At 40.4% G+C, this 26,202-nt stretch overlaps 1 protein-coding gene across 1 annotated transcript in view; it reads right to left on the bottom strand.

The window, feature by feature from the left end:
* Window positions 1–4,280: 4,280 nt before the first annotated feature.
* The window catches only part of ATAD1 (ATPase family AAA domain containing 1), a 51,982-nt gene continuing 30,060 nt past the window's right edge, over window positions 4,281–26,202 (bottom strand). Inside the window, exons 5-10 of the mRNA XM_080823603.1 lie at window positions 24,634–24,834; window positions 20,513–20,619; window positions 15,032–15,121; window positions 12,930–12,980; window positions 7,558–7,691; window positions 4,281–5,889 (exon numbers count right to left, since the gene is read on the bottom strand). Of these exons, the coding sequence (XP_080679729.1) occupies window positions 5,769–5,889; window positions 7,558–7,691; window positions 12,930–12,980; window positions 15,032–15,121; window positions 20,513–20,619; window positions 24,634–24,834 (704 nt within the window). The 3' untranslated portion in view covers window positions 4,281–5,768. The remainder of the gene's footprint in view (window positions 5,890–7,557; window positions 7,692–12,929; window positions 12,981–15,031; window positions 15,122–20,512; window positions 20,620–24,633; window positions 24,835–26,202) is intronic.

Below are 26,202 nucleotides of genomic sequence, written 5' to 3' on the forward strand. Positions count from 1 at the left end.
GAGGCAGAGGGAGAAGCAGGCTCCCCGCCAAGCAAGGAGCCCGATGTGGGACTCGATCCTAGGACGCTGGGATCATGACCTGAGCCGAAGGCAGCCGCTTAACCAACTGAGCCACCCAGGCGTCCCTGGTAAAGTTCTTAAATACAGTTGGTTTTGGGTTTTTTTTCCCCAGAAGTTTAAGCCTGCTGTGCACTTTTCACAAAATAATGTATGTGACCGTTCTTATAAACTGTAACAGATGATACACATACATGGAAAGAGCAATCTTGATTTGTATTTATTTCGTAAGCCTGCTTTCCATAAATAGTTTGGTGGTAAAGTTCAGCTCAGTGCAGGTTGTACGGACTGCTTTCATGTAAACAACCCAATACCGATCGGGTATTCCGAACTAGTTAAAAGACTGGCTTCTACAAGGCTATTCACCAAGAAGAACCTACATTTACCAGGAAGATATTAATCCCATGAACCACTAAAGGGGTTGTATCCCCATGCTATCCTTAGATGATTCTATAAAGTACTAGATCTCTGGGTATTCAAAGTAAACAACAAAGAAAGCTTCCAGCTCCAACAGTCACAGACATAAGCATGTTTAATACACAGCAACCTCTGGCACGCTCAGTGTCTCCAACCTGCCCACCTGATGGCATTTTGGTGACCTGTGCCCATCAGAACTGCATCCCCCAAGGCCAACACCCATCCCCAGCTGACAGAGCCCCCCGTTTCTGAGTGCTGCCGGTCAGAGCCGCGTTGCTAGCTAAGGGCCCTGAGTCTACCAACACAGCCGCCGTGGCTACTGCGCAGTTTAGTGAACTGGGATGGGAAAGCAGAGAGCTCTACTTCAGCATGCTCATCACCGGCAGACAAGGAAATGGAGGCCTAGAAATGGGAGACAGGAGAGGACTTCCTTAGGCAACATGAGAGCCTGCGGCCAGATTCACGTCCTAACTCCCAAAGCATTTCCATAGGATTCTTAAAACAATTCCAGAAAGTACAAATTAGGATTTCTATTTACAGATAAGGGAACAGATGCTCAAGGAAACAGAGGTTTTTGCCCAAGGCTATAATGCCCTATGTACATGGCATACAAACACAAATATAAAATTGTATTACATATAAAGAAGTTTCACAGCTGGGGTTGAAACCTATCAAGTTGGGAATGAACTTCACAGGACTTAAAATTCCGCTAGAATGACGCAGATTCCGAGAGTACTGACCGAGATCCATAAACACATCACCTTCAAAAACAAATGGCCAGGGGAGACGGTCCCCCATCCCTAGATTTCACAGAGTCAATGGTGAAAGAGGGTCTCTGAGTCTTGTGTGTCCTCATCAGAACTGGGCATGTGGAGGGAGCCACGGACATCTGACCCCTGTAAACCCAGCCCTTTTGGGCCTCGGTACTGCTAAGATCAAAAAAGGCTGCCGCTGGAGGGGGCCGGGGGAGGGCTAAGCCCGGCAACTCTTACTATGGCACAGCCCAGACCCGGCGTGAGTGGACTCCAGAATGGGGACGATTAGGCCTCTGCCATTACTGCCTGTCAAAGGAAAAGGTTCGGCTTCTTCGGAACTCAAACAAAAACCAACAGTACTTCAATCTCGTGTTTTGTACCCATCATCTGGAACAAAATACATGACAAATCAGAAGTGATCACTTAGCTAGAAGGTGGACATGCCAAGCGGCCATCCAGCATCGGGGGGAAGCGGAGCGTCTGGGATCCCTGAAGGCTGTCCACACGTCTGCAGTGCTGGCGGTTCCTACACGCCTACTGGTCAGAATACCACCTTCGCTGAGCACATGACCTGAGGCTGCCTGTGACTGGCTGGCTGGTCATTTGTCACTTTTTGTCCAGCCACCTTCTCCACCATACTGCATTTCTTTCGGTCGAAATACTGCTCTCTCTTGCATTAGTCTTGCTCTCAAACCACTGAAGCCAGGGGTCCTGGAGGGCCCTTCTCTGAGCTTCAGGACCATGAGCAGTGGTTTTCGCTGGGGTTTGCACACCCTGGGGCAATTCTAAAGATAAATGGAGTTCATTTAATCCCGTAGAAGAATAAAAGCAAGATTCTTGAGCAGTAATTCCTGCTACAAAACCTTCAGGAGCTTTCTCTCCTAAGTCCAGTTTTTGAACTTCCTTTCGAGCTCATAGCCTTCAAATAAATTCTTTATTGCTGGAGTCGGTTGTCTGCAGTGGAACCCCACTCTTTACGAGATGAGGACTCTGGCCCCATAGACAATGCTCGTTTCCCTCACACGTCTGCAAAGGCATTTGCTTTACTGGACAACATATGACCATCCCCTATTCCAGCATCTCAGCCATTCTCAGCATTTCTGGAAGCGACGCGTCTCTGGCACACCACTGTGCTCTAGGCTCAGCTCCAAGCGTTGGGGTCGGTGATTACTCCACGAGGGCTCTGGCTCTACTTTTACTGAACTGTCATGATTCACGAGCTTGGGCCCTTGACACATTCCACACCAACATTCACATTCCCTGCCACCGCAGCTCAAAGCACAAAAGCTCGTATTTACAAGTGTTCTCAAGCACAAAGCACAATTCCTACTATAAATATTAATCACGAACACATACTCCCGTTCCAGTGTTTTGGTGACGAGACCTTAGCTGTTAGTGTTAACGGTGTTAACACTTGCACCCAGCGTGACTGGGGAGGTTTCGTTCTTACTCACATTGCTAATCAGTCTCCGAGAGGTCTGATCTCATCTACGTCCGGCATCTGTGTCACTCTTCTCAGTACTTTGATGAATGTGAGGGAAGCACAGAATGTCCACCTATATGTGGAAAGACACATAACTTTTGACAAGATTGGTGAGCTCTGCTGGATGGCTGAGTCGAGAACAAATTAGTCAAACGAAGGCCCTCTGAGGACTTCTGTCCGCTCTAAATGGAACAACTCTACGGCTTGGAGGGCAGGATATATGGTCAGCATGTTGGAATTCTACCCAGTATTCTGACCTTAAAAGAAGCTAAACAGAATTATAAAATATACATCATGCAATTCATCTTCTTTATCTAGAAGGAATTTCTAACACTCGTTGACAAACACCACAATTCCGCTGAAAGCACCTCCTACCGACAAGGGACACCACCATTTTTACACAGACGGACTCAAGGCCTGAGCCATCCTCGTGTAACGCCAACCCTTACAAATTGCAGCCACCAGCCATGGCAGATTATGACCCACATGCATTATTTAGATGAACCCAACCCAGCTCTTACTAGCGTGGTGGGTCCTGGGTTGCCCTGCGGTTGGGAGCGGAGAGGTAGAAGCGAGGGCAATTCATAAAGAGACAGAACTGCTTCAGATCTGGAGTTCCTAAACTCTACACAAAAAGGCCTGGGAATAGTTGAGATACACCAGACTTACCAGAAGTCTTCCAACAATGAGGATTTTAGAGAAGTATCACATGGGTGGTCGTTTCCATCTCTGTCCCTAGGGTATAGGCCTTGGGATTCTGGCAGCATAGAGGATGCTCACAAACGCAGCTTGGCCAACAGTGATGCAACCAGTGTGCAAAAGTAACACAACTAACAACGGGAGGGCCCCCTCCTGGGCAGTCGCTGTTCTGGGTGCCCCCCCCTCACAGCGCCTCTCCATTGGGTGCCCTGGTGGTTCCTCTTTGTCAAGAAGCGGGGGGGGGGGGTCCTCTGAGGAGTGAGGTCACGGGACAGAGTGGGCTCACAGGGAGCCTGGACTTAACCCAGGCAGTCCCACTCCACAGCCGGTACTCGGAACTGCTGCCCACAAGGGAACAGCAGAGAACCCAGAACCCAACTGCCTGTGCCAAGTGCACGTCTGCAGCAAGCACAGATCACAGGACACTCAAAATTCTTCAGAGGAATACAAGAAAGTGTCCTTGATTACCTCGAGGCCTTAAAGATGAGTCGCGGTTGATGGGATTAGTGTGTTTCTCTACCTTCCTCTGGTGATTAAAGCCATGGTAAACATAAGAACTATATACTACTGCATAGTCTGAATTTAAGAAAGGACAGGAGAGACAGAGCCTCTTACTTTGAATCAATATGCCATCAGATGAAAATCAAATCATCACTGAACTCCGTCCTGAGCCACAATAATGACTGCCTACTAGAATGTATGCTGTACCAGTGCAAAAGCTACACAGAGAGAGAAAACACTCCGACGGCAAGGTGTATACCCAAAAGACAACTCAGAAAATGTTACATACCTGAAAAGACCAAGAAGTAGAGAAAAATTAATAAAGAGAGTCCTCTTTATTACATATTTATAAAATACTAGTATAATAGTCATTAAAAATGGAGACAAAACTTTATTTTTGGTATTTGTGTTTTGCAGCCCACTTTCAGTCATCGTCACCATGTTCGTGACTTGCTTTCTGCTGTAGCCTCCGCCCCACCCGTCATTCAAAGCACAACAGAATAAATGCTCCGACAGCTTCCGTGAGAGACTTTCTGCAAATAAGTTAATCCAATAACTCACAAATAAAGACTGAGAGTTTTCAAAGAAATACAATAAAAACAAAACTATCTGAAGCATAATTTAATCTTTCAGGTGGTTCACAGAAGGCACCTCAAGATCATATTGCGCCATTTTCCTCATGCGGTGCGTTACGTGCCTGTAACAGAATTCTGGTTAGTGACATTTTGGACAAAAAAAAGTATCACATGTAGGGCACATAGCATCGAATGACTACGGATACAATATAGGGGTTGTGATGTGTATATCTGTACTAACTAGGGCACAATTTAAAATATGCTAAGAAAACTTTAAAAAATTAAAGTTACAAAATGAGTACTTTTAGCACATTTAGTTAACAGCTACTTGCTTTTAACTATCATTTCATTTTTGATGACCAAATTATATTTGACCATAATTAAAGAATATACAACTTTAAAATAACATTAAAAAACCATGGTTACAACAGAACTATGTCCCATGAAACGAAGAAAGGACAGTCACATACATATAGTGAATGGCACCGTGGTGTTTCAAAGCCATTCGTGGGCAAGGCTTTCAATCCATGTGTCGGGGTACCGATGTGAAACACGTCTCTATCTGGAGTGCTGCCAGGAGGAGGTGAAATCCGCGTCGATCGCCCAACTGCGTGACAACCAGTCAATGCTCATCACTGAACAAGTATTTTTATTTGCTTATCCTGATACCACAACAGCGGAGCCACATCCGGAAACAGAGAGGGGGTCGACTGCAACTATTCCACAGCAGAGAAATGCTCGACTTAAAAAAAGCTGAAACAAAGGAGAACAACTGCAAATGGCTGAATCGCCGTACCTCAGACACAACCATAAATCTTCATTTTGCTATATACTGTTTGGTACTTTCTGATTCAGTAGTTGGGGTAAAAAAAAGTTTCTGTATTCAAACATATCTACAGAATTCAATATAAAATGTGTGAATATATACATTTAATATACACACGCACATACACACGCACACTCACATCCCCTTCCTCACGAATGAATCAATGAATCACGTTTGAGGCCGGCTTAGACGCTCTCGGGCTGCCCCACGTGGCTACAGAGGTCAGACACACGCGCCCAGGCAGGCTGGATCAAACCGCTCCTGATTTCCGACAAGCAGCGATACTGCTCACACAAGTATATCTCAGTAACATAGAATTCAGAGTATAAAACCAGTGTTGGGAACACAGAACTCTCTCGGTGGGTGAAGAACATTTCTCTTTTCATTCTATTTCCACTGATGTAAGAGAGCACATCGAACTAGATCACACTGAACTGTACAAATGATCTTTACTCTTAATCTAAACAAACATGTGTTAAAACATTCTGAAACGCCGCATCCTTTGATTTCTTCATTTTTTCAATCGCCCGATGCAGGTCCTGTTGCTGCACGGGCCTGATTTCATCCTCATCGTGGCTGCAAGGCAAACAAGGCAGATGGTCAAATGGCTTCAGGCTATACCTCCCTCAAATATGCTGCCCAGATTAGAATGTGACGTGTCTTTCCCACATTTCTAACCCCAGAAGACAGCCACACTTCACCGCTCCACGTGAACGCCTCCAGGAATTCTCCACGCGCACGCCTGTGGGGGGAGATTCTGAAGCACCACTAACTGCTAGGAGGCAGGAGGCCGGAACGGCTGGTTGTAAATACACATTCCAGACATGGGGATGAAAACCAAACACCGCACACTAAGAATCACGGGCAGAGTATTAGCAAAACGGGACAACGCTAGACACAGGTGTGCAGCTGATCTAAACGGGAATGGAATTCCAATCAAGGAGTCACAAGGAGCATTCGTGGCTACATATTCAGGAACATATTTAGCATGTGACGAACAGAAAAAAAAATTCTTTGCTATTAACAAAACCAACTACTCTAAAAACCTCCCCTTTTTAATAATTATATATAATGTCTCTTCATAATCTACAACACTTAGAGAAACATTTGGGGAAAAATTATGAAAAGCCTAGTCTACTAGCTAATTTTTCATACCGAAATATAAGTTTTTTAAAGGCTTTGAGGGCAGCAGGAAAAGAGGACCTTCATGAGTAATGTAATTTAGTCACACAAAATGTATGTATTCATAGGTTTGGTTTTTTTTTTCTCTCCTCATTATCTTATACATAAGAATAAAAACCTTTGGAAAGTGGACTCTTGGCTACAGTCAGAGGTCAAAAGTATTCCCAACGTTAGCGTCAGAGTTGCTGGATAATCTGACAAGTAAGTGAAGTGAGCCTCTCTCTAACGGGGCGCCGGGGAGCACTACGGCAGGTGCAGAACTAGCACTCACGCAGCTGACGGTTCGTTGCCACAGGACACCCTGCTGGGGAAGCCTGCAACGGCCATGTGCTAGGTGGGGGGAGGGAGGGGGCCTGAGAAACCAAAGGGAAAGAGGTGGAGAACTCATTCACCACAGGCCCTGGAAGTACACGGATCTGCTAAGAGTTACAGCAACTCCTCGTCAGAAGGTCAGGATGGGACGAGTCGCAGAGCTATGTTGGCTTGGGCAAGGGGCCTTTTGGGAAATGTCCTTGCCGCCTGGGGTTCATCAGGGGTGACTTGTTCCCCTTCTTTAGTGTCTCTGAGTATGAACTGGTTTCTCAAACTCCTGCTTTGAAGTTGGCTGCAGTGACAACAGTTTCTTTGTTTGGTCAACACGTTACTGTCAACAAGCTGAAGTCTAACTCCCAGCCAGAGCCCTCACCCCCATTTACGTGTGAAACTCCTGCAAGATCACAGGAAGTGGGATCAGGAAGTTAGGGGGAAAGCAAGCCAGGAGTGCTGGAAAGCCCTGCTCTCCTAGCACAGGCTGTGAGCCTAAGCTCCTGTCAGTCTTCTGCGCCCCAGTCCGTGCATGTGCAGCAGAAATTCGGCTTTTCTTTCTCTTCATTCTGAAGCCTCCCCATGACCCGTGTCCCTAATTCACTTTCAGAACTTCCCTTTAGAAAAAGAGGCAATTAATAAACTTGGGGCGAGCGTTCATTCAAGCTTACTTTGGTTCCATAGCAGGGTTGGTATTGTAAAGAAAAATGAGCCATCCTTAAAGCTCTACAAGGGTCTGACACATCTGAGGGATCGTACCTTTCTTCGGACGTAGAATTCACATACTCCCTGACGCAGAGGAGGGCCGCATCCCTGCACATCTCTTTCAGGTCGCTGCCCGAAAAGCCATCCGTTTCCTGGGCAACTTCCAGCAGGTCCACGTGCCTGTCCACCTTCCACAGGGAGAAAGGAACATAAAAAGTGCTGCAGAGCATCGAGCCAAACATGCTTCTTCTTCTTCTTCTTTTTTTTTTTTAAAAGATTTTATTTATTTGTTTGACAGACAGAGATCACAAGTAGGCAGAGAGGCAGGTAGAGAGAGACGAGGAAGCAGGCTCCCCGCTGAGCAGAGAGCCCCAGGCGGAGCTCCATCCCAGGACCCTGGAATCATGACCCGAGCCGAAGGCAGAGGCTTTAACCCACTGAGCCACCCAGGCACCCCCCAAACACGCTCCTTAAAGAACGCATACTGGAATAGCATGGGAGAACCTTCAGTTTCTAGTTTTTTCTTTAACCATAAAAGCTGGAATTTTGAAATCTAATTTTCGTTAACTGTCACTATGACTGGAACAGCAAAATAAAGCCTTACCAGACATAGTGTACAGGGCCCGGGAAGACAGACACGCCAACGCTGTCACGAGACGGTTATTCTCTTCCTCTGTCTTAGAAGACTTCTCTCATGTGTACATCAGCAATCACACACAAACTACTCTACTGCTTGTAATATTTGTGAAAGAGTACGTGCATTACACATCTGTCCATGCACACTCATGGGACTGACGGACACTGGCGACTTCAGGACAACAGGCTACCAATGACAGAGACCACAGGAGATAGAAAGCAAAGAACGTGAAGAGTACCTTTTATATCTGGGTGTTAGATGTAAGCTTATTAAGTGTATACACTTAAAATATTTCATAAATAGCTACTTAAAAACACCTTCCAAATTATACTCTGAGATGTTAAAAATTAGACTTCCTCCTTTAAACAATCACCACCTCCACTCCTTTTGGCCACTGTTTGTTGGGCCGCACTGTGTCCTAACCATTCACAAGCCTTGCACATGACACAGCAATCAAGTCACAAAGATGAACAAACCAGGTATGAGAAAGGCTGGAAAAGGAGAAGATCCCAGTCACTGCAGGAGCAAGAAGATCAGAGGCAATGCGCCACAACGGTTAAGAGAAATGCTCCATCACTCCTTTGCTGTGTGAGCCTGGGCAATTTATTCTATAACTTCTCTGGGTTTCAGTTTCCCCAACTGTAAAATGGCAGTACTATGTGCTCCTTAGATGGACGGAGGATTAAGTAAAACAAAGTATATCTCACCACTATGCTAAGCACATGGCAAATACTCTAAAAGCAACCCTTTTTACAAGATAACAGCTATCAGACAAACCTCGAAGTCACAGGAACTGTTTTCATTAGGAAACTAGAAAGGCAGCTCCCAACCTAAACAAGGTTTTGTGTCCCAGGAGCCACACTGGCATACACTGAAGGACTCCTAAGATAGCCGGGAGCACAGCACCTGCTGTGCGCAGTCACCGCGTGTACCATGGAGGGCGCACACCCACGGCACTCTCAGTGCTTCACAACACATTTAAATTCTTGAAACCAATCTATGAGACTGCTGGCATTCCCTCCGCTTTCCCAGTGAGAAATAACTAAGTAAGGCGTAGGGATGCTCAACAGTATCTGCCCAAGGTCACCCAGCAGGGAGCGGTCAAGTAAGAATGTGGGGCCCTTGGGTCTGTCTCCAAAACCCATGTCCGTGAACTACTCCTGCTGCATTATGGAAAAGATCTAAACTCAGATTCATTTGTAAAAAGGACACCCTGATGATCTCACTACAGAGACAGGGTAATAAGCATTTTATTAGTCCTAATTCTTTTTATATTTGAAACTTAAAGCAAAAATCGCTACCCTGTTTTACATGAGTGAGTTGTGTTAAGGAACTATCAGTAAAGAAATGTGAAAGACTAGAAACAGTATCCTTTGAGGCATCTTTTAACAAAACTACAATAATTTCTTTCAGATTCTAGTGAAGTAATGATATGCCTTCAGCATACAAATACCAGCTAGTGGGAAATAAAATGTTCCCATGTCGACAGTTATCCAGAAAGCATTCAGAATTATTATGAATCATAAAACTGGAGACTAGTTCTTTATGCTTTTAGAAACAGAATGCTAAAAATTCCTTATACCCATGACAAATGCAATTCTAACAGAATTTCCAAAGATGCTACTGTTAAAAAAACAACAAAAAAAAGCAGAATATGTAATCAAAGTTTAGAAATAATGAGGAGTTTAAGTTAAATGTGAAAACATTACAGCCTGTGTAAAGTGTGGCTATCTCATGAGACAGAGCTTAAATTGCATCATTTATATTCATCATCTCTATGTAAGTCATCCACATCACCTCTATCTATATTAAACCACACAAGTTAACTTCTGGCAATACCAACCTTTGTTACACTTTTTTGAATTAAATAGCTGTATTAACTTGAAGTCTACAAAATTGTCAGCAACTACCTTCTAATAACGTGATAAATTTCAAGCCGTAGCACAGCCATCCTAATTCAAAAGAACTCATCAAATTATATTACCTCTTTTGTTTTCTTCCCTGAACTGCTCAATGATGCCTATCTTTGTTAAAGGTTCACCAATTAAGTGTCTTTTATCTAAACAGCACTACAACTACACAATGTCTTTTTCAAAGTGGTTACCGAATATTCAGGTAAAAGGCAAATGTAATACTTCAGTTTCTTGCTCATACAGGACAGGAGTTCTTTACCCAAAACACATGGAAAGTATTAGGAATTCCCCTGAAACTGTACAAAATACTTCATGTACAAGTAGTTTTTAAGAAAAGACTACACAGCCTTTATCTCTTTCATTAAATGACTCTATCATCCCCACAACAGTAATCTCTTTCATTTGCTAGGTTCTTCAAACTTCTGCAAATAGCATATATGTTTTCTATGATTGTTTTTTTTTTTTTTAAGATTTTTTATTTATTTACTTGACAGACAGAGATCACAAGTAGGTGGAGAGGCAGGCAGAGAGACAGAGAGAGGAGGAAGCAGGTTCCCCGCCAAGCAGAGAGCCCGACACAGGGCTCGATCCCAGGACCCCGAGATCATGACCTGAGCCGAAGGCAGAGGCTCCAACCCACTGAGCCACCCAGGCGCCCCATCTATGATTGGTTTTAAAGAAAAAAATGAGCAGGATGCTACTGAAAGAGATAGGAGAAGACTGGAAGAACCACAAAGACATACCTGCTTTTGGACAAAGATTCAACATCAAAAAGATCTTAATTCTCTTGAATTATGATCCGTTAAAAATACTAGATTTGTTTTTTCTTGAGTAAGACAAATAAATTCTAAAATTCATACAGAAAAATCAGCAAAGATAGCCAGGAAACTTTGGGTTGGGCAACAAGGGCAAAACCCAGACCATGGAAAATGTGGACAAATCCAATCTGACTGTTTCAACAAATAAACTGAAAGACGGTGGAGAAAGGGAGAGAGAGATGAAGGAATAATCTATAGCCTACAGATTAAGAGACTGAAAAACTATCAAATAATCACAAATTATGAACTTTATATGGATTTACACCTACACAGTAAAAAAAAAAAAAAAGCCATTTAGCAGAGAACAGAAAATCTGGACAAGGTATTCAGTAGTAATAAGGAATTACTGTCAATTTTTTGCAAGTATAATAATGTTTATGAGGTCAAGTCAAAAAAGTTAAGAATTCTTCCTTTTAAATATGCAACTAAAATAAACCTGGGAGGTGGGGAAGTAGGGGAGAGCTGGAGCAGAGTTAGTGACCCAAGGATGGAGGCAAACCATGGAAATATAAGAATTCCTCACTATGGGAATCTTTTTGACTTTTTTAGTTTGGCTACAGCAAGTTCAAATGGTGAATTTATTTAATTATTATTATTTTTTTAAGTAAGCCCTATGCCCAACGTGAAGCCTGAACTCCCAACCCCAAGATCAAGAGTCGTGTGCTCTGGCAACTGAGCCAGCCATGTGCCCCCCAAATAATGAGTTTAGATATGAAGTTTAGGACAGTGAGGAATACAATGTTATTCAAAACTCAGAATCTATAAAGGGGGAAAATTCCCAGTAAATTAAAAAAGATAACCCAGGAAAAAATATTTTCAAATTTCAAAACAAAGAAAAATCTCCATAATGTATTAGAGTTCCTATAGATCAATAAGAAAAAGAACACTGCAATAGAAAAATGGGCAAAGCATATGAACAAGTATTTCACAGAAAAGAATTCAAGTGGCTCCTAAACATACTCATTTCATCCCTAAAAATACAATGAGATACACCACTTTCTACCTATCATGTTGGCACAAAGTTCCATAGCATTCTCTTGGCAAGGTTACAGGGGAAGAGATACTCTACTATTGTTGGTATGAGAGTAAATTAGCACAGACTATTTGGTAGCAGCTACCAAAATTATAAATCATATCCTTTGATCTATCAATTCCTCTTCTGGAAAATCCACCCCATTAATATTCCTGCACAAGTGTGAAGAGACACACATACAAGGCATTTTATAAAGAGTAAAAGACCAAAGTCAACCTGAATGTTCTTCAATACGGCACTGACTAAATAAATTATGGTATATCCATATAGTGGAATCCTATGCAATGCAAAAAAAAAAAAAAAAAAAAAAAAAAAACCAAAACAAAAAACCACACACAAACACATAAAACCAAAAACCAAAAACCAAAACTCAAAGAGAGAGAAAGAACAAAGATACAATATGCTAATATGGAGAGATCTCAAAGATGCATGAAAAAAGCAATGCACAGAACAGCATAGACAGTTTATTAATATGATTTTATGCAGAATAGGGAAGAGGAATAATAGCATATTCTAAGTTGCTGGTATGGACACAATGCCATCTGAAAGGATACAGAAGAAATACAGGAAAGGAAGCGAGATTCTTCCCTGAATACCATACAATATACTCATTTTAATTCTGAAGCATGTGACCTTAAATATACAAACTATTAAAGATTTCGATTATACCTTCTTAAATCTAAATTCCAACTTTAAAAAATATTGCAATTAAATAAATTTTAAAAAATGCACACTGCTGTACAAAAATAAATGTATCTTATATAACTGGAGAACAGTCTGAAAATACCAAAGAAGATGGTAATCTGTAGATGTGAAAACACAGGGTTTTTAAAAAAAGCAGACCGTCTTTGTTAAGTTCAAATGCACCAGGGTTACTGAGTTGCATGAACAGGCAACAGTTTTACAGTGATTTATGCCAAGTACAAAGCTGTTTATCCTCAGATCACTTTTTCATTTTCTTCTAAAATGGTCTTCTGAACATAAACATATTTATAGGATGGGGAAAACTGTCATTTTCTACTTACATTTTCATTTTTCAAGATGAGTTTCAGGATTGCTTCTCTTTGTTTTAGAGCCTAAAACCAGAATAATTTCCAGTTAGTACTAAAAAAAATTAGAATCAACTAGTTCTCCTAACATTTCTTCTTTCATCTGTAAACCATCAGACAATACCTACAGGAAATGACAGAAACTCTAAAGTATTGGCCTAAGCAAGGTCTAGGTTCTAGACTCTTATCATCTGTGGTCAACCAACTGAATTCCCATCTTCTTATTCTGAATCCCCAGTGATTAGCACAATGTCTGGGAAATAACATGTTTGAGTGAGTGAATGAATACCCAGGATGACCGAAGTCTCTCCCCTGCAGCTCTGCATATCTCCTTCTCTTTATTCAGGAAACTTCTAAAAACTCAATGCTGTAGTAAAATCTTTACCACTAATTGGAAGATAGAGCAACAATACCCTCTCAGTTCTTCCACTTCAATTGTAACTTCCACACTTGCTAATTTTTATTAGTGAATTTTTGTTTAGTGTTGACAGTACATTTATTTACATGCTGTCAATGCTGAACAAAAATTCACACACATTCTACTGTATATCATTTTATATTGGACCGCAAGAGGAGATTCTATCAATGTAATCTTTGTCTTCAGAACCATCAAAGGAAATTTTCTTTAAAAATGTCCTGTCTTGCAAACAAAATAAAAGTGAAACTCTTGGTCGAGTCACACAAAGTTCATTCACAGCTGGCAGCAGCCTACCTTTCCCACCCTCCCTCCACCTGTTTTCCGGATGCGCTAAGTGAACTACCCCCAGAGGTCATCATTAAACATGTGCTCCCACATCTTCTTGCCTTTGTTCATTCTGGCAGAAAGACTTTCCCTGCCTCACTCGCATATGAAATTCCTGCCCTCCTTCGAGGCCCAGCTGGAGTCTGTATAGTTCACTAACTACTCAGACAGAATTACTAGTTTTCATCATCATTTCAGGTTCTCACAGTTCTTTAAACTGTGTTCTTCATTTATGTGTCCGCCTTTCCTATGACAGAGTAGAGGACGGGGATCGAGCTCCTTCACCAGAGCCTGGCAGGTGCCCGACACAGAGACAGTGTCAACGCTCGTCAAACTCAATTTTAGAGTCTCCCACATCAAGTTAAAAAATTTCTTCACTGACTTCTTGGGTACATTTTCTAAAACAGTGGCTGACTTTGCCTGTAGCGTCAGAGGGGCCAGAAGCCATAGCTACAGAAAATAACAGGTCAGAGCAATTAGAGGCCACAACCATCAATGCAAGGAAACCACGTTTATCGCTGCAAACCGGCAAGCTGCAGAATATACAAGAAGACCAGGAATTTTTACCTAGAGACTGTATTAGAACATTTTTATTTCAAGATCTGAAAGGAATGACACTGAGCGTTCCTCTACACAGCTATACATGTAACATGCTGATCGCATGGCACACATGTTCACTTACTAACCCTGTTTCCTTCTTCAATAGAAAGGCCCAAAAAATTCAAGAAGTGATGACTTTGTGAAAAATTACACAGTATGGTTAAGTTATAATCACTGACCTGAGAGTATTTCTTACTGAAAAAAATAAAAGTACTAGAAAGGAGCACTGGCTGAAGACCGCCCTCACACCTGCATTAAGTTAAAGTGTAATACCTCACCCACTGGTTAACCACTGACCCTATCGGAGGAAAGCCCCCTCTACGACCGCCAATAATGAACCAGATCAATGGCAGTCCTTCCAGGCAGCCTTCTGAAGGGAGCCATTCCTTAACGCCAGCGCCCCTAATTTCATCCTGAGCTAAACCAAAAACTGTAGTCCACGTTTTCCACATACCTACCAGATGATGTGCTACACTCTAAAGAAAATCACACAAGCAGCTAAGCAAACTTGGGGTAATTATATACTTTGAAGAGAAGCAAGCAATACTCATCTTAGGAAAGTATGAAAGAAGGAAGACAAAGTGGAGACTGGAGAGGACGAATAAACAGTTACAGGGCTTCTTGACCCGTTCCTTTCCTGCCTGTCATAAATAGTAAGTCTGATTAAAAAGAAACATTCCTTTCCTGTAAAAAGCTGAGTATTTAACTGGGCATAACATCAATCAAAAGCACTCACAGGCTGGTTGATATGAAATCTCGTGGGCATTCTTCTCATGATGGCCGAGTCAAGATCCTGAGGACGGTTAGTAGCTCCCATCACTATGACCTGGACAGATAAAGAAAACATAAGGTATTGTATTAAATATACCGTAACGCTCCTTTTAGGATGTTATTACTAAGGCTTAGAAGATACAAAAGTTAAGAAGTATTTAAATCTTCTAAGAAATTATTTTAATCCACTATTAGTCAAAAATTTATAAATACAAATCAAAATTAATCCTAAAGAGAGCAAATCATGGCCAAGCTGGTAAGACTGATACATTTCACCAGCCTTTTTGTAACTAAAATAACATACTGTTCAGTTAACGAAGAATTATAAAGATTTAAAGTAAAAAAGGTTGTATTCTATAATAGATGGTTGCTCTATGGCTGCATGATGAATAATTAGGAGCCACATATGGTACAGCTTGGGAGCCCATGTAGGGGGATACTTCAAGGCTGCTGATACTAATATAAAGGAATCATTTGCCCTGAGTCTAAGGATTCTGGCGGTGGGAAGAGAGAGCATGTACTTTTCCCTCTGGGTTTCATATCACCACTTCACAGGCATGTCAGCAGTGCTGGTGACACCCCCTCAATGCTGTAACACAACCTCCAGCCATCAAAGTTTCAACAAGGGCAAGAGAAGAAGAGCAAACATCGAACAAGAGCAAACATCAAAATGCTACATAGAATTTTAAAAAAAGAAAAAAGAACGGGCGCCTGGCTGGCTTAGTCAGTGAATGTATAATTCTTGATCCTGGGGTCATGTGTTCCCTACCCAATGTGTAGAGATTATTAAAAATAAATAAATAGATAAATAAACTTAAAAAAAAAAAAGAGAAGAAAAGGAAATGCAGGTGACCCTGCCAATCTCTGGGTTTGTATCATTTTATTTATAAAAGATGTGGACATGAAAAATCAACACAAATAAAGACAAAATATCCCAAACAAGTTAATTTCTGAAAGGCTTCAAAATTACCATTACCATTGCTATTTCTGTATAACCCAACAGTGGCCCACATCTGCTACCCAAAATGAAATTTACTGTTATTCTAATGAAAACGTTTCTTTAACATAATTTTATTTCAGCCTAAGAGGTTTTAGATTTCTGAAATAATCTAACTCCAGAACATGCTGAAAGATCCACTAAATCTTATATTCTACTTCTACACTTCACATTTAATGACATTCAAGAGCCAAATTACTTTCAGTTTAACTGTGAGAGGTTGCCACCTAGAGGGAAAAAAATGTAAATACAAACATATATTTGAGAAATGTTAGTTCCACAATATAACGTAATTTTGTATTTAATTGTCCTAAAATAAAAATATTAATGCTCTTATTTATTTTCCAAATTTATTGACTTTCCACACCCTGTAGAATTAATAAGGTAAAATTTCTATGAAATCTAAAACAAGAAAGTCTTTTCTGTTTTTTAAAGTAGGATCCATGCCCAGCATAAAGCCCAGCTTGGGGCTTGAACTCACACCCCTGAGATCGAGACCTGGGCTGAGATGAGGAGTCGACCACTTAACTGACATAGCCACCCAGGCACCATGATCAAAAGAGGGGCGCTTTGTGGCTCAGTGGGTTAAAAGTCTGCCTTCAGCTGGGGTCATGATCCTGGGGTCCTGGGATTGAGCCCTGCGTTGGGCTCCCTGCTCAATGGGAAGCCTGCTTCTCCCTACTCCCCTGCTTGTGTTCTCTCTCTTGCTCTCTGTCAAATAAATAAATAAATAAAATCTTAAAAAAAAAAAAAAAGATCAAAAGAACTGCATAAGATAAAGAATGAATACAAGTACATTTTGAGATAGAGCATATATTAAGTGTTACAGGAAATTCAAAGTGGGAAGCTTGTGGAAGACGGACCATGTAAGATTGTAGAGAATCACAAAAGACATTGTGGCTGAAGCAGAACTTTAAGAAACCTGAACAATAGGATGTATTTTGAGAACATTCTAGGTGAGCAAACAGCCTAAAACAAAAAATAAAAGCCAGTATGGAAGACAGGATGCTAAAAATTAGGATCAAGGAATTTAAGTAAATCTAGCACAACTGGGGCGCCTGGGTGGTTCAGTGGGTTAAGCCGTAGCCTTCGGCTCAGGTCATGATCCCAGGGTCCTGGGATCGAGTCCCACCATCGGGCTCCTTGCTCAGCGGGGAGCCTGCTTCTCACTCTGCCTCTCCCTGCCACTCTGCCTGCTTGTGCGCGCTCTCTCTCTGACAAATGAATAAATAAAAACTTAAAAAAAAAAAAATGGTGCCCCAGATATGTAGGTGCTCCATATAAAAATCTAGCACAACATGGTGTAACAAATACCTATAGGATGGTAACAGATATTTACAATGATAAAAAAGCTAGAGTGATTCAAACTACCTGTTTCACTTACAGAGTTGTTTGAAGGAGCGATTATAAGAGGTCAAAATGGATAAACTATATACAATGTGTTAACTCTAGGGCAAATAAGCTAAAATTCAAAATGGGAAGAAACAGGAATTTTACAGTATTTAGGCAGAAAAATTAGTGTTTTAGTAGACTTTTTACAATCTTTCTTTTATGTCTCTCTGCAGATGAAGAACGTGTCATCAGTTAACCTGAATTTCCAGAGCCGGTGACAGGTTGACCTGGGCCACTCGGCGATTTTTGTTTCCACTGTGGCATATCATACACACAAGAAAAAGCAGGGGTACTGGGCTGGATCTATAATTACAGAATATGAAAGAATATGTCTAAAACCAATATTCAAGTTACACACAGAAAAGGTAAAAAAAAAAAAAAAGTTACTAGAGTTTAACAAAAGCCACAGCTTATTTGCTCCTAGAAATACAGACTTATCACAATGAAAACAGTGAATACTATCAGTGTAATGAAGAATTACGGTTCTGAAAGCTCAGTTTTAAGTCGTAGCGTATCAGCACCGTGCTGTGTGCTCTGGAGTTTACCTGACCCACCTGCTCCGATTTCCATGGCTTTTAAAACTACACTCATTACAACAGAATAGGAAACAATTTTCTATTACACAGGCTAACTAAGTGCTTTAAATACTGTTGCTTAGGAGGATTATCTGTGTTTGAAAACATGTAAAGTATTGCCATTGAACAGCTTTATTAGCACCAATTATTAATAAAAATTATTCCTATTAGTGTCACCTAGATTTATCTAAGTTGTGCTTTCTTCTCTAATCATCCAACAAACACTAAAGGCAACTTTGCCTCATAATGAAATTGTATTTTCATAAAGGGGATGTAGAAGGAGGACACATGACTTAATGTTCTCCTTGAGAGGGATGTTTTAACTTTTGATTTATGGTAATATGGTGGACGTAGGAGATCCTTAAACCCTCCGGCTACAAAACAAAAATAATAAAGTATTAAAAATCCTCAGATTGAACAACAAATCTACAAAAATGTAAAGGAATTGGGCTGAGCCAGCAGTGAAGTTTATCCCTAAGGGGAGAAGCTGACCACATACCATGTGGAAACATGCAGATCTTAAAGACAGTGGGGTGTACACTGGACAGCTTACAGACTTAACGCTAAGAGTCCACCCTACATAAAGCTGGGACTCATGAAGTACTAGTGCCTGAAGAAAGTGAAATATTAGAAAACGCATTCAGTGGAGTCAAGCTTTGGTTTCTGAAAAGACATACAAACACCTAAAACACACACACAATCTGAGATTTCATGGTTCTTTGCCAGTTAACATGGATCTTGGATCTGAATCTACCTACTGGTATTGAAAAAAATCTGGCAGACAAATACAAAATTTTCTTTGGGCCCCTTGGACCATAAACCTTCAACACAGGTTCCAAAAATTCAGGCACCAAGTTCTACCAAATATGATTTTCCCACAAAATCACAAAACACACAAGGAAATAGCCACCATAAACTCAGAACAAATGACAGAACCAGATGTACAGTCACTGGTTAGAATTGTACACAACTATAAAGTTAATATTTTAACATATTTATAAGAATAAAGAAGGAATAAAAAAATCATAAGCATATACTTCTGCAGTAAATATACACCAGGCAAGTTAAACGCACTTTACAGAGATTCCTTAAAACCCCGCAACAGTTCTGAGGTGGATCCTACCCTTCCCCTTTTATAGACAGTTCTCCCTCCTTTCAGATACAGAGTCACTGTATTATTTGGCCAACGTCACACAGCTAGTTGATCCCGGGCTTTAGTTTTCTAATCTAGCTGGAAACATGAGTTGATGGGGAAGAGCCCATCAAAACTGACCTGGCAGTCTTCATAAGGAACTAGAAGAATTTCTAGAACTGAAAAATAAAATAAGTGAAATAACAAGCTCAATAAAAAGACTAAATAGCATACAAAAGATACAAAAGATACAACTGAACCTAGAATTAGCAAATTAAAAGAAGGAAAAGATTACCCAGACTGTAGTACAAAGACAAAAAAATACGAAAGAGAAGTTAAAACATGTGGAATATAATTAAGGTACATCCAACTGGCTTTCCATTAAGGAGATCACACGGGGACTGAAGGGGAAACCGTATCGGAAGAAATAATGGTTGAATTTTTTAGAAGCAAGAAAAGATACGATTCTAAATATGAAAGGGCAAAAACACATTACAAAATAGAAAATACCTACTAAAGTTAAAAGAGCAGAAGGACATCATTAACTTTTCTAATACTTTTCCATGAGATATAAAATAGGTGATTCATGAAAAAAAAACAAAAAACAAAACCAAAAATGGCTCTAGAACTTCCATTTTCAGTAATAATGGCAGAAAAACAAACATGCCAGGTGAACTTTTTTTTAAATTTCTTTAAAAATATATTATTGTTCTGGCAAGAAAGTATGGAACATTCAGGTGCAAAGAACTAAGAGAAAATGGGAACCCTGAGAGGTAAACTGAACAACATAGGTACGTTCCCTTTGGGGCATACAAGGGGACCCTAGTTCTGGTACTCACAGCCCTGCAGGGCGAACAGACAATGCCCAGGCTAGAAGAACGTCTTTTACAAAACTGGGATCCTGAGGAAGGTGCATGTGGCAGGAAGTGGGAAAGTACATATATTCCAGCAACTAATGAAAACAGCAAGATGAAACGAAGGTAAGTAACAGAGGAACGGAGAGTGAAGATTTATGGTAAAGGTCTAAAGAAACATGCATACAGGATCCAGTCACTAGTCATTTCCCTTCCCTTGGCAGGAGGATTCTAAAAACTCCAAGGAGAGGCTTCACCCTGTTTTCTCTTCTCTGTTTTGTCTCAGGCACTTAAGTAATCTTTTAACGTTTTCTTTAACATGAAGCCCTCAAAATGGATGAAAATGTGCACAAACCATTCTTTCAGATCCCCATCACTTAGTAAGTAACTATTAAAAAAAAAACTTTTCTGAAAAAGCCTATGAAGTAGCCCAGTGAATCTTCTCTTACCCCCCATGCCCACCGCCATGAGCTCGTGGCAGATTTCTTTCACGCACCTGGCAGCTGTGATCAGTGTCCAATCCATCCCACAGACTCATAAACTGAGCTTTCATCATGGCCGTAGCTTCGTGGTCAGAACTTGAACGGTTTCGCAGAAAGGAGTCTAGAAGGAAAAAGTCATCAACCTTAGAAATTAATAATGAATTATTTACTCTTCCTGTAACTTCAAATCCTTAATCAAAAGGCACCAACTTTGTGTAAGAGAACAAGAAGAATGGTTCAATTATGCCTTTTCACACATAACTCTGATATAACAATTCTGGCAAATAACCAGGCAAATTAAAAGGCAATCAACTCCCAATCTTCATTTCTTTCCTAAAAACACTTTCATGCCAACATATTTAAAGAAGTACAGACTGTGGTACTGAGAGGCTGGAAGAAGATCAAATAGTGTCTTGGAGGAACGTCTGTGTGCTTTGGCCCTAACTTCCCAGGTTATCTGCATCCTATATATTTTTTAAGGGGGTCACATTCTTTTCTTCACATACTTTTCCTGGAAATAAAGAAAAATGACATTGGAAAATGTCGAAACACTACTAAGTGGGAAATACAGGACAGAAATTGGTTTCAAACACACATGCTAGCATGCACGGGTGTATATGATATATAATGTGAAAAAGCCTTTAAAGTACTCCAAAATGGGTGCCTGGGTGGCTCAGTTGGTTGGGCCAACTGCCTTCGGCTCAGGTCATGGTCCTGGTGTCCTGGGATCGGGTCCCGTGTCAGGCGCCCTGCTAAGCAGGGAGTCGGCTTCTCCCTCTAATCCCCTCCCCTCTCATGCTCTCTCTCTCTCAAGTAGATGGATAGAATCTTTAACCCTCCCCACCCCAAATAAATAAATAAATAACGTACTCCAAAATGCTAATCACTTTAGTTCTCTCTCAGTGAAAGACTTAGGGACAATTCAAATTTTCTCTTGCATTATTTTCTGTCTTCCCAATTATCTACAAAGAACATGAAATGCTTTTAAAAGGGGAGGGGGGAACATTTTCCTTCTAGAATGAAAAGACCTGGAAGACAGTACATCTTAAGAATGAAAAAAAGACAGTAAAAATAAATGGTACAGCTAAAAATCAGTAAATCTTTGAGTAAGTTATAAAAAGCAGTTCTTAGCTTGGCTGTGTTTGTGTCACAACCATTGGGTGTGTATTCTGTTATTATATTTGAGCTTTAGAAGTTCTGTTTGATTCTTTTCCAGATTTATTTTTTTTCACTATAGTTTGCTCTCCTGTTTGAATTTCAATCCCTTTTATGTCTCAGTTTTATTATTATTTTTTCTTATGTCTCAGTTTTAAACATACTATTTTTATGTAGTATTTTTTGGATTGTTTTTTCTGTGGTCTGAAATTCTACACCTTTATATTGTTAACTCTTTTCATATGAGTTTGTTTCCTTGGGTCATTTATGACATTAGCAAGCATACAGCTTGTTTTTATATAAGAATTCTGTGTTGCCTGAGAACAATCAAGAGTAGTTTTCCTGGGGTGCCTGGGTGGCTCGGTGGGTTGGGCCTCTGCCTTCTCTCAGGGTCCTGGGATCGAGCCCTGCATCAGGCTCTCTGCTCTGTGGGGAGCCTGCTTCCCCCTGCCTCTCTGCCTGCTTGTGATCTCTCTCTCTGTAAAATAAAAAAAAAAAAAGAAGAGTAGTTTTCCTATCTTCCAGAGAGCCTGTGGGGTCTAATCACTCACAACCGAATTTTACGATAACTTTATTTTATTTTAGAACTGATGAAATATGGCACAGAACTCGGTAAAACTGTGGAAATTAAGGAGAGAGGTAAAGTGGGTGTATGTATATACATATATGTGTATACCATTATTTCATGCATCAACAAAGCTTTAAATGTTGCCAATTAAGTTATAATGCTAAAGAAGAAAAAACTCTGCCAATTATAATATGCTATCCTAATTTCAGTGAGGTTAAAATATAAGTAACAAAATGGCATATTTTAGAACAGATGAATTAATACATTTTCATCCAAAGACAGAATTTACTGTATTCATGGTCTCTCCTGAAAGAACTTCGACAGATTTTGGTTAGGAAGGAAATTAAATCCAGAAAAGGTAGGTATTCAAGGACCAATAGTGAGCAAACAAGCCGGCGAACGGGGGGTGGGGGGGGGGGGTGGGTCTCTGAACAAGTACCGCCAGTGCAGAAACCACCAGTGTGGAGGCCACAAAGGAAGAGAATATGTTAGCACGTGAGAGACGAGTGGAGTGATTAGTGTTCGAGAGCTGTATGGACCCTGCATTATTTGGAAAGAGGGCAGAAATGGTTAGGGTAGACTTTTAAGGCACGTAAGTATGCTGAATGTTTCACTAAAAGAAAAACAGTATGTAACTTCAAAAACTATGGCAGGGAAAAGGAGATACAGTAAAAAAAAAGTCTACTGGGCTGGTAAATAAGAAGGGCACAGTGATATAATAGAAGTAAATCTAAATAAATCAGCTATTAGAATAAAGGCAAACTGACCACACCTCCTAGTTAAAGCATCTTAGATTAAGATTTTTAAAAATCTAGCTATACCTGTGCCTTTGTACAAAATTTACACCCAAACTCCACAACTGTTGTAATAAGTTAAAGAGAGAAATACACAAGGCAAAGAAGTAACCAAAGTACTATATACCTGTACCTATTTTCCTCTCTAGATTTCTATACAGCCTCCCATAATACATATAATGGTATAATTAATTCAAAGCTGTAGCTTTAATTACTATAGCTTTACTATGACTCACCATACCAGGAACAAAAATACTGATGATCCATAAAATACAGAAAAAGTGCACTTATATAAAATCATCACATATATGGAAAGATGATCTATTTTATAAGTTGGCTGTCCATATGGAAAAGAATGAAATTAGATTCCTACTTCACATTATATATTTTAAAAAGAGGAATATTTATGGTGTCAGTGAAAGGATTTGTAAGCCAGACACAAAAAGTATAAATCAAAAGGAAAAAAGATAGATAAATACAACTGAACATAAATCCTTGTTTAAAAAAAAAACTATTACAAAGTGAAAACACAAGCCCGTCTAGAAAATATTTGCAATCATAATAAACACATCAACATATTACCAAGAAAATGCAAAAAACCCCAAAGAAAAACTAGCAATTTAAAAGCAAGGAAACCCAACATTTCAAAGATGGCAGTATTTACTAGCAATACAGGGAAACACAAACCAGTGATGAAAAAATTCATGTTCTTTAAAGTGACAAAGAATCAATGGTACTGTCTGAAAAAATAAATTTTAGGGAGTCTGTAGGGAACCTATATAAAGGTGAGAGTGAAAACAGGCATGAGTGAGGTTGAAGATGGACTCATCACACAACCTAATGGCTCAAACTTCCAGGGGATCCACCTGGACAGACAGATACACGTAAGTAGACAGGTACGTGATGTCACTGTATGCTGCCCGTGTTAGGGAGAAGACAGAAAATTATGATCAAGTAGGGTAATGAACAGATTGTGGTTCATTCTGTAACATGGTAATTATACAGAACATTCAGAGATGTTGGTTACCCCTTTTGTTTTGTTAATTTGACCTAATAAATGTTAAAAACTAAATCTGGTCATCAAAATACCACCCTTAAGAATGGTGCTTTAGCAATGGCCACAGTCGCCAAACTATGGAAAGAACCAAGATGCCCTTCAACAGACGAATGGATGAAGATACGGTCCATATATTCTATGGAGTATTATGCCTCCATCAGTAAGGATGAATACCCAACTTTTGTATCAACATGGAAAGGACTGGAAGAGATTATGCTGAGTGAAATAAGTCAAGCAGAAGAGAGTCAATTATCATATGGTTTCACTTACTTATGGAGCATAAGGAATAACATGGAGGACACAGGGAGATGGAGAAGAGAAGTGAGTTGGGGAAATTGGAGGGGGAGACAGACCATGAGAGACTGGACTCTGAGAAACAAACTGAGGGTTTTGGAGGGCAGGGGAGTGGGGGGGTGGGGTGAGCCTGGTGGTGGGTATTACGGAGGGCACATATTGCATGGAGCACTGGGTGTGGTGCATAAACAATGAATCTTGGAACGCTGAAAAAAATAAAAAAATAAGAATGGTGCTTTAAAATGCTCACATAGAAAAGTCACATACCTATTTCATCTATAAAAATGATGGAAGGCTGTAGCTTTATGGCAAGGGAGAAGACAGCAGCAGCCAGTTTCTGAGATTCTCCATACCATTTATCAGTCAGCGTTGAAGGTTGAAGGTTAATAAATCGACAGCCTGCTTCTTTGGCGGTAGCCTTGGCAATCAAAGTTTTACCACAGCCTGGAGGCCCATACAGAAGAACACCTGGAAATAAACACGTTATTTTATTATTCCTATTTGCTTTAGTTTATGTGATAACCAATATAATATTAATGCTGCCTGCACTAAAACTTCCCCTAACATTCACTTGTTATTGTTAACCTAAGGGAAGGTGCCACTTTCTCTAAGTTCAGTGTCTGTGATGACACATATTTGGGGTTATAATTATAGCACGCTTATGCCTCCTCCCTTCGTGGAAAGATCTAGTTCAGGGTACTAAAGGCAATCACCTTGACAACCAAACTCACGCCCCTCAATCAACAGTTGACAAAATTTGGTCTAACACTGCCCACGTTCACAAGCTAACAGCATGACAGTACATTAACAATAGCCCAGAGAAAACTGAGAACTTCTTCAGAAGACTGTAGCAAACACTGTTTTGCTGTTACTCAGCAAATTTAAGTTATAGCCAAAAGGGCATGAGCTTCTTCCCACACAGATAAAGATCTCCTCTTAAGGGCGCCTGGGTGGCTCAGTGGGTTAAAGCCTCTGCCTTCAGCTCAGGTCATGATCCCAGGGTCCTGGGATCGAGTCCCATATGGGGCTCTCTGCTCAGCAGGGAGCCTGCTTCCTCCTCTCCCTCTGCCTGCCTCTCTGCCTACTTGTAATCTCTGTCTGTCAAATAAATAAATAAAATCTTTAAAAAAAAAAAAAAAGATCTCCTCTTAAAAGGAACAGAAGCTGCTAGTCACTCCTGTTTTATTTTCCAAGGAATAAAACTGTATTATTAACCTAAAGTCTCCACTGATAGCAGTTTGCTGCTTAATACAACTTAAAGTAATTCTTTTAATATGAGAGATCTAAATTGGTCAACGTCTTAAGCATTTTGGGAATCATCACCAACTGTTTTTCAACTAAAATGAGGAAACATTTTTATAAGTTAAAACTAAAATCATGACCATGAACAAGTCTGACTTAAATTTTATTTGCTTAATTCAGAGCTTCTCTACTTGTCTCATATAATTGCACCTAAAAAGACAATATTTACAGGGGTAAAATGAAGAGGCTTTGGAGATTCTGAAGCATTCTTATTATATAATAAAAATAAAATACAAGATATAAGAAAAGTAGATATTTTGTATTAAAATCCCATCCCACCCAAATTCTCATTTTTTTTTTAAATGAGAAACTTGAGCTTGATTCCATAAGAAAACTAACAAGTTTTTTCACATCAAACTCTTCAAAATAATGTCCAAACTTTTCTTTCAGCACACAATTTTTCCGGTGGTCTTAATAATTCTTTAAGATTCAACTAAGCTGGGACGCCTGGTGGCTCAGTGGGCTAAGCCTCTGCCTTCAGCTCAGGTCATGATCTCGGGGTCCTGGGATTGAGTCCCACATCGGGCTCTCTGC

The sequence above is a fragment of the Martes martes genome (genome assembly GCF_963455335.1).
Source record: "Martes martes genome assembly, chromosome: 14".
Classification (NCBI taxonomy): Eukaryota; Metazoa; Chordata; class Mammalia; order Carnivora; family Mustelidae; genus Martes; species Martes martes.